This window comes from Silurus aristotelis, assembly GCF_946808225.1.
Source record: "Silurus aristotelis genome assembly, chromosome: 11".
Classification (NCBI taxonomy): Eukaryota; Metazoa; Chordata; class Actinopteri; order Siluriformes; family Siluridae; genus Silurus; species Silurus aristotelis.
In genome coordinates, this window is record NC_139584.1 from 27684475 (window position 1) to 27694411 (window position 9937).

General features: G+C 38.4%; 1 protein-coding gene across 1 annotated transcript in view; it reads left to right on the top strand.

The window, feature by feature from the left end:
• Window positions 1-7841, top strand: part of tbc1d10aa (TBC1 domain family, member 10Aa) — a 21265-nt gene extending 13424 nt beyond the window's left edge. The window contains exons 8-10 of the mRNA XM_083554143.1: window positions 2908-3097; window positions 3192-3346; window positions 3602-7841. Coding sequence (XP_083410269.1) covers window positions 2908-3097; window positions 3192-3346; window positions 3602-4402 — 1146 coding nt within the window. The 3' untranslated portion in view covers window positions 4403-7841. The remainder of the gene's footprint in view (window positions 1-2907; window positions 3098-3191; window positions 3347-3601) is intronic.
• Window positions 7842-9937: the final 2096 nt, after the last annotated feature.

Here is a 9937-nt window from a genome sequence, read left to right on the forward strand (position 1 = left end):
AAACCTGTCATTTTCTTTTTTTTAATTTCCAGTTTATTCCCGTTAATTCCCAGGGAAAGTTGCCAGTCTTGAAAATTCCAACTTTGCTGGTCGTTTTATATTGGAGAGTGAAAACACACCACTTTTACAAATTCATTTAGGAGGCTTACTAGCGAATTATGTTGAATAGATAGATGGATGGATGGATGGATGGATGGATGGATGGATGGATGGATGGATGGATGGATGGATGGATGGATGGATGGATGGATGGATGGATGGATGGATGGATGGATGGATGGATGGATGGATGGATGGATGGATGGATGGATGGATGGATGGATGGATGGATGGATGGATGGATAGATAGATAGATAAAACATTATTGTCCTTGCATAGTACAGGTACATAGCAACGAAATGCAGTTTGATTCACAGGGAAAACATGTGGCTGTGAGGACGCATAAATATTCAGAGGATTAGTTTGATTCAGGAACAAAGAGAAATCAGGCTTTTTATATTGTGGAAAATGGAACCAAAACCAATTGTTCAGAACATAAAAAACAAATCCAGGATTTAAAACAGTCTTGCACATATTTGTATTTTAGACCAATCTGAGTCGCACAAGTTCTCTCTTCATGCCAAATATAGACTGATTATTAAAATGATGTATTTTTATTCCATATTTTTATAACTGACCAAAAAAAAAAAAAACTCCATTGGAAAAAGTCAAAACAGACTTGTGAATTGCACATGCTGAAATATTTCACGTTATAAAAAGTCATAAGGAATACAAATGTTTTCCCCGAGTTATGATGACTATTGAGATCACGATAGCGATACGACAAAATAAAAATAAAAAAATAATAATTTTAAGTTTTGCACGGCAGGCAAATGTAGCAGCGTAGGCTCCGCCCCCCACATTCTCTGTAGTGTAAATGGCTATATTTTGCTTAATGATATACAGTGTACTCCCCCATACTAATCATTCTATTTTATATTATGTATATTATTATAAATTATGTATATGCATAAAAAATAAACAAAATGGAATAAATCAAATAATGCAATACGCTTTATTTCATCAATTAAATTGTGATTTTCTAACAATTAAAAGGATTAAATAAAATTAAATAAGTGTTAAAAATATATAAATGACTATACGCCGCTACTTTTTTCCCACGCTTTGAGCCCCGCAGCTTAAACAACGAAGCGGCTAATTTATGGATTTTTCCTGGGTTTTTTCTCGGTTTCACAAACTTTAAGACAAAAAAACTGAGCCCCATAACATTAGACCAATGAAATTGCGGAACGGGTTCAGGTGAACCAATGAAACTCTTTATATTAAATCAGATGCGCTCCCACTGAATCGGGCGGCACCACATCATAAATATGGACGATGTTCCTCTGACGTTTGATCTGCCGCTCACTCGGACTGTCTACAGGAAATGTGAATCATTCGTCACGCTGAAAACAACCGGGCATGAAAACACACACTTCACCTGTGTTCTGAGCTGCACGGCATCGGGAGAAAAACTTCACCGATGGTGATTTTTAAACGCACGACGATGCCAAAAGATAAACTCCAGAGAGAAATAGTTGTGAAAGGAAGGAGGAAGACAGTGAACAATGACTTTCTTGGTAGGCTACTGTTTAGATACAAGTCGTGTAACAGACACTGTCTTTTCATTAAAGCCTGTGTAAAGTTCATTAGTTTCAGTGTAGACACCTGCGGCTTATAGACAGGTGCGGCGTATTTATGTTCAAAATAAACATCTTTGTAACATTCAGTGGGTGCGGCTTATATTTGGGTGCGCTTAATAGTCTGGAAATTACGGTAAATAGTTTACATTTCTTAGACCCCATTTGGGTGTGTTGTGAGTTTTATATTTAATATTTACTTTTCAACAGATATGATCTACTTAACTGTTCTACTGATCTCAGCACACTTTAACAAATGTCTTCATTCCTTCCATCCTTCATTCATTTACTCCCGCGATATGTGGAACTGTCAGGATTTTTTAAACTTTGTGTTGCTGAGTCAACAAGATGTGTGATAAAGGTGTTCCATTAAAAAAGATTTATTCAAAACACACAAATGAGATGTATACCCTGGAATGCTTATGCTCCTTCACAAGCTTGCACAACCCGAGTTCACCTCGCCAAGGCTTCGTAAGAGCTTTTATTAAGTGCAGCTGTGGAGGTAAAGTCGAATCGAATCGTACTCCCTCGAGCGCACAACGCTTTATCTAGTCAGTTAATCAGCGTATTTTTATTAGCAATAAATTGGATTAGTTGGATCTTTTTTTATTTCAGATTATTATTATTGCATGAGATTTTTTAATGCACTTATTTCCCATAATAATGCAGGGATTTATATAACACTGAGTGAAAAGTTTATTGAATTGAAAAGAGTGTAAAATAGACACAATACTCAAGACTCCACTATTCATTAGGGTATACAAAATGACCTGCTGGATGATCTCAACATGAAAACACTGATTAAAGTGCTTCTTTTTTATATACAGATCCGACAGAAATGAAAGGATATGAATGTCTAGAGCGTGACTTTGGTGTGTATATATATTTATATCTGTTCAAATCTGACTGAAGTGAATGTAGTCTGAAGTACGAGAGGAAACAGTTGCACTCTGTATTTAGTTGCTTCGTGACGACACTTAAATCATAGGGTCTGTTAAAAATTATATACCAGCTATACAAACCCCGCCCTGCTCCTCTGTATGATAGGACTCAATACCGCCATCTTGTGTTGAGGTTTGAATTTTTTTTTCCTTATATGGATTGATTTGTTTTTTTAATTTTTTTTTACTGTGATATTTTTTTAATTATAAAACAGGCTAAATGAAATAGACGTGTAGTTTTGCATTTTAAACAATAACCCTCGTTGTAAACCGTCGTTTCTGTGCAGGAGGCAGTTCAGCTGGACGGAGAGATCCTGCACTCGCTGTTAAAGCGAGTGTGTCCCATCGCATATCGACACCTGGACAAGCACAAGATCGAGCCGGTGCTTTACATGATGGAGTGGTTCATGTGCGCTTTCTCCAGGACTCTGCCCTGGGCTTCGGTTCTCAGAGTGTGGGACATGTTCCTGTGTGACGGTCAGACACAAAAACATGCACACAAACACCCTGTTTTCTTTCTGTTGGAAGTTCATCCTGTTAAAGTATACTTCTTTTTTTTTTCTCTGTGTAGGAGTGAAGATTATATTTCGTGTGGGCTTGGTGTTGTTGAAGTCTATGTTGGGATCTCGAGATAAGCTGAAGGCCTGCCCTGGTCAATATGAGACTATGGAGGTTCTACGAGCAATTGAACCCAGATACATGCAGGAGGCCTTCTTAGTGCAGCAGGTAACACACACACACACACACACACACACACACACACTTACACACACACACACAGACCACAGATAAAAGACTGATGATGAAGGGTCTCATTATTTCCTCCCATCCAGTAACCATGGTGAACAAGCAATAATTTAAATAAATAATGATAGTAATTTAGTATCTTATCACGTGCAATAAAATTATATTATACCGAGTGTATTATTATAATTTTTTTTATAATGACTGTCTTTTTGTTTTTGTTTTTTTGGGCCACAGGTTCTGGAGTTGCAGGTCTCTGCGCGGGACGTGGAGCGCGAGCACCGCAGGCAGCTGAAGCGATGGATGAAAAAGCGTGGCGAGCCCAGCCGCAAACTCATTCAAAGAATGCACAGTGCCCGTGACATCATGGCCACCGAGCCTCATACGCGCCACGACCTCCACCAGAACCCCACCATCATTGTCCGATACCCGTCGATTCCCGAGGAAAATTTGGAGCCGAGCCTCCGGAAGAAAAGAGGGACCCTGAAGAAAAACCAAACCCCTGTTCCCAACATCCCCAACCCCTACGCCCTACCTAGCCAGTCTAAACATCATCAGGTCTCAGAAACACAGCCTCTAAACCAGGAAAATCAAGACGCCATACCTCCCCACCCGCCAACGCTTCCACCCCCGCTTCCTCCAAACCAGGAAAATCAGCTGAAAGACTCGAATACTTTTACAGAGCCGCTCGTGCAGACGTCCTGGCATTCGGACGTCAATCAAAAACCGCCAGAATCGCTCCCTATTGAAAATCTATCGCTCCTAACTGCTCCTGTAGATGACTCGACTTCAGAGTGGCGTCCCCACCTCCTGGATTTACCTCCTGTCCAGTTCAGGGATCCTAGCCCTGACCATGATGACCTCCATAATAATACTGAAAACTCAGCCGCCATTTCAAATCCGTCTCCAGACAAAAGTCCTGTGCTTAAGCACAACGCACCTGTCCGTGACGACTCGAGTGCTGCCACTGAGGGCAAAAACGGTGCTCTGTTCAACTCCGCAGAGAGCATCAACAGCTCAGAGGACACGTACCTGTAGCTCGCTCGTCATTGCCACCTGGTGGCTCGGAGGACCCGGAAGCTGCAATGCTGGGAGATATATATATTTACGTTCATTTTACATTCACTAGCTTATTAGAGTAAAAACAGGGGTTCGGCTGAAATGACGTGACCCGTGTGACATTTGGAAACGAATGTCTTAATATCAAATTTAAACAATTCACTCACAGAAGCTGCGAAGATGTGTTGTGATGTCTGTTTGTTTCTATACTTTTGCACTCGAGAGTCAGGCGCCAGATATGCCTTTAATTGTTTTTAATTATTATTGTTTTTTAATTCAACAGTTAAGAACGATTCACCTGAGATGCTGAGATGAATAGAATTGGAGCGGTGGTCCGACTCGACAGACATTGTAGAGAACGCCTGGCAAATTGTGCACCAGATGAGTCTTTAGTTATATACGTAAAAGAAAAGGAGGATCAAACTGATGACGTTTATAAAAGCGTATACTCAGACCTGTCATATTGTACGCATATGTTAAACAGTTCAGATTCTTGGAATTTTGTGACACGTGATTTCCTGGAGAGTCGCAATTCTTTAGGACCAACTTTCAAATCCAAAGCAATATTGGAGGTTCTTAGGAGGCTCTGTACCTGAGGCTGTACATCTGATGTGCTGCATTGCAGGCTGGGGGTCTGACCGTCTAGCCCCGAGTGTCTATGTCCGAGTCTGAGGTTTGTGTCTTCATGCCTGAGAATATACACCTGAGGATTTTTTTTATTTGGGGCTGTACATCTGAGACTCTACGTCTATCGGTGTCTGGGGAAAGGTCTAGGATTTGATGCTCTGCATCTGAGGTTTGACTTCTAAAACCCTTCCTTTTACTTTCTATTTGCTTCCTGTGATATTACAACACAAATGAGGTCATCGTGGCCTGTTTATACATTAATGAGATGAGTTAAAACCACAGTGGGCATGTACCATTATTCACTTTCCATAACACTTTTTTATATCAATACTGTATTGTTGTTGTTTTTTTATACATTATGCAGAATAGTCCAGTCGATTTTTATAATTTTTTATTTTATTTTATTTTTTAACCTCAATTTTCCGAATACATAAAAGAAAAGTTGCCTACTTGGTATGACTTGCCAATTATAATAATAATAATACACTATTATTTAAATTAGTTGAACCACTTTTTAGTCCGTATGTTTTTATTGAGCGATTTTTTATTTTTTTTATTTATTTTTTTTTATAAACAATTAGTGACTATTACAATTTTTTTATTATTATTGGGCTGTTATTCAAGCTATTTTTTTTGTCCCAGTTTCGAGTTTAAATTTTATTTCTTATACCTACAGATGCCAGTGTCGGTTTGTACAATAAAATAAATTAAAAATTTTTTTAAAAAAAGTGAAGCTCCAGACAAACGACAGCAATATTAAACTTTAAACAATATAAGAAAAAAAATAAGTAGAAAATATAGAGAAAAGTAGTAATGAGGCATATGAAAATTATACATATTTACAAGTGGGAGAATAAATAATATTTTTTTTCTTTAGTTTTTCTTTTATATTATTTAATATTTAATATTGATGTATTTTGTCTGGAGCCTCATTTGAACTCAAATTGGCATAAAAATAGCCTGAATAACACTTCCATAATTAAAACTAAATAAAGAAAGAGTCTTAATATGGCACTAATGTTACACCCATTCAGTTTATTCTACATTTAGTTTATTCCAGTTCATGATTTTCTCATATGCTGTACATCGGGACATGTGCTGTGCTGTGATACGAAATATTAATGGCGTCATTTCCATCTCTGATATAAAAGACCACTGCTTGCTGTATCGGATGCAGGGGATCGTGACGATTGTTCGAATTGCGTGTAGAATAGATTAATGGCACATGTGTACGCAAAAGCGAGGCCTTAATCCAGATTTCTCAGGTGTAACTGCTAACAATCCGAGAGAGGGGGTAACATGTGAATGTTTTTCACGCGTCCGCCACCAGAGGGCAGACTTAGTTCATAAATATTCACGTATACGCTAAAGTGCCTCTCATGAATCTCAACAAGACTCACAAACACTTCTTTATATTACTGGTATGCACATGTACTTGTTGGCAGACCCCCACCCCACCCCATATTTTTTCCTACAAAGCAATCATTATTTCAGCACAAATGTTTGTGGACACCTGAGCATCATATTCGTATGTGCGTTTCGATCCTATTGCACTTTTAGTACAAATTTGTGTAGCCTTCAGTCTTCCAGGGAAGAGGTTTCATTTAATTTTTGGTCAGGTCTGGTTTTGATGTAGGTGAGGGTATCTATTCAATCACGTGCCTGGTAATAGTCTGGAGAGGAACCACATTTGGTTTGAAAGTCATGTGTCTCAATGCATTTGTCCGCATTTTGTATAAAAGTCACAATATTTTATTCACAGAATCTCAACAAAAGGTCTGCTTTATCTCAAGCTGAGAACTTCATTGCTGGTTAAGTTAACTGTCGATTTCTCTTTAAATACACATTTAACACATTATTGCAGTAGTTAATACTTTCACAGGGGATTGTAGGGTCATGGTGGACAATCCACGTTGAATACTAGTGAAAAATGCATGTGGAGTTTCATATTTTCTGAAGGAGTCTCCAGTGTTAGTGCTTTTTCTGTCACTCAGACGTCTTCAGTACAGGATGATGTGCAATGCATTTTTTTAGGACTACTTAGTTAAAGATCAGGTTTTAGGTTCAAATCCCATGATATTTAGATGAATCCTGAATAAACCCTCAACTGCTACTTAGTGCGATCTGGATTTGGCTTCACGTGTTCACTTAGGCGGGGGGGGGTGGGTGGGGATGATCTGCCAAATGAAATGGACTGTTTGGTTCACATTCAACTATATCCAATGGGAGCAGTTACTTTATTTGTATATACATTTTATTTCTAATGACTGGAGAATTGTGACACTAGTTTGTGGGGGTTTATCCTTCAGAGAATTTTAATACACAAAAATATATATTTTATGACAATTTTTAATACAAATTTACTACTCATTATTCAGTAAGTAACGCAAAAGCTTTCGGTCAACTTTCTTACATATAAAAAACAAAAAACAATTTGGGTCAAAACTGAACGTGTGTTAATACCTTCACTACCATAATTGCTAATTCTTTAGTATCTGCGTATTTAGAATTTTGGGATTGTGTTCTCCGAGAAAGTCTCGGAGACGGAGATGCTGTGGGAGACAAACTACCAGATCTTACTGAGAATACAGAAGTTTTTATGCTGCCTTCCGAATGGATCAGACTTCATCTCAGGAGCAGAAATGCTGAACTAGATAGAGATGGCGTTTGAATATTTTGGAGAGATGTTTGCAATAACGGTATGGCCATTATATAATGTGTGCTCTAAAAATCTGTTTACTGTAGCTGTACAAGCAAATGCCTCCTAATAAAAACCATAACCAGAAAAAAAGTGATTGGTGTTTGTTTGTTTTTTCTTTTAGTTTTTTCTTTCTATGTTTGTCGCGGGAAATGTCGGGGGTCGAAAGGTCGAAGGGTCAACTGCAATTTTATTCCACAAATTAGAGAGCAATTTAGTCTGCCTTTGAGTTTCAGGTATCAGTGAGAGGGGTGTGTATGTATTTGTGTGTTTTCTAAAGGTTTGTTTTGTGGTCAAATAGTTAGGTGTATGCCCACGGGGGGGAAAGATCAGCCCAAATTGCCGTGTTCTCGCTTGTTCGAGGCGTATTGGGTCAATCCATTGTTGTAGGTAATGAAATTGTATAGAGTTATTAAATCCTCATTTCTGATTCTACAGATTGACCAACACCCATTACATGCTAGATTAGATTTAATTTAACTGTCTTTGTGTAGAATACAGAGCAGATGAAATGCAGATAGATAGATAGATAGATAGATAGATAGATAGATAGATAGATAGATAGATAGATAGATAGACAGACAGACAGACAGACAGACAGACAGACAGACAGACAGACAGACAGACAGACAGACAGATAGATAGATAAAGTCACTATAGAGCAAACCTCCCATTAAAAAGACAAAACACCTTATAATCAGTGCAAAATTACCTGAAACGGGTAAATAATTAAAATGGGCAATGGCAAGGTAGGGGGCGCTCACAAGCTCCTCCCCACCTGGTTGTGCCCCAGGCAACCGTCTATTTTGCCTATGCCTAGAAATGGTGTATCATGTATTCTAACACCAGGTGTTTAAATGCTTGTGTCTGTGTATATCAGTGCCTCTATCTCCTGTAACACACACCAGTACAGAAGAAGTTTCTGGTTAACATTAGCATACTAATGTCAGCCATCTTTCATTCAGGTAAATGATTCGATAGTTTCGCGTTCCACCTTTTTCTCACATTGATCAATACAAAATATTGAAACAAATATTTGAAATGGCCATCATGCTGAGTTACTTTCCTTTGTCTGATTTGGAAATTGTGTGCATGGAGACCACTCTGTGCTCATGGTTCCACATGAACATCCTAAAAATCAATGTAGTTCTTGAGCAACTCAAGAACTTTGACGATGGATTTGAACTGTAATTTAGTATAAATAGTCTACTACAATGGCTCAGGACCAGAGTCTGCATAAACATCTCTGCATTTTGGTGCCCATTTCTGAACAGTTCCCCCTCAACTATGATGGAACTGTAATGAATGAACATTTGGGGCCATTCAGACGAAGATGGTTTCCCTCATTTTAAGGTTTGTACCTCATAGCATCTGAAGTAGTTTTTCCTGGCCACAGTTGTTACAGGCTCACTCAGTGAGAGAAACTTACAAAGGATCAAGTTATAGGTACTGAATTTATACATTCCAACTTTATAAACCTCTTGATCTTTGTAAAGCTGCTTTGGGACAAAGTCCATAGTTAAAAACGCTCGATAAATAAAACTGAACTGAATTTAATTGGATGCTCTGATCACAGGCTGAGTCTGATTTCTGTAAGCTTATTCCTAATAATTACTTTAAAATCCACCATCAGCTTTCAGCAGCTGTTTCACAAGCTTAGCACTGAGCTACTGCCCCCAAGCTTCTTCCCTGGTCCCTTGTTGTTCCCAGTAACCCGTCACAACCCATCTTTCAGTGGTGTTATTTCAGTGGTGTTATTTTTCCAAATGGTGCTTGGACCCATCAGATCACCACTCGCTGCTATATTTAAGTTTCTTTCTTTACTCTAATGTAAACACATCCTTTAAAACAGGCACCGTTTCCAGACGTCTGGTTTGCTGTTTCCCAAACCTTCTTGACAGAAGCTGCTATTTATTTCTGTTTTCATTAGAAGTAATATTAACATTGTGGCTGTTCATATACTCATCTGTGTTTATGTAAGAAAAAGAAAAAAAAATCACTGCTGATGACTGGCATGATGCCTTACATGCTTTACATTGTCATGTTTTTTTACACACAAACACAAGCACTGCAGCGGTTCTCTGTTGGATTCTAACATTTAGTTAGTTATCGTCTCATTGTCTCCAAATCTTGTCTTAAGGTCAGCAGTTACTTCTCAGTGGCCTTGAAATGAATAACCGGCCATGTAC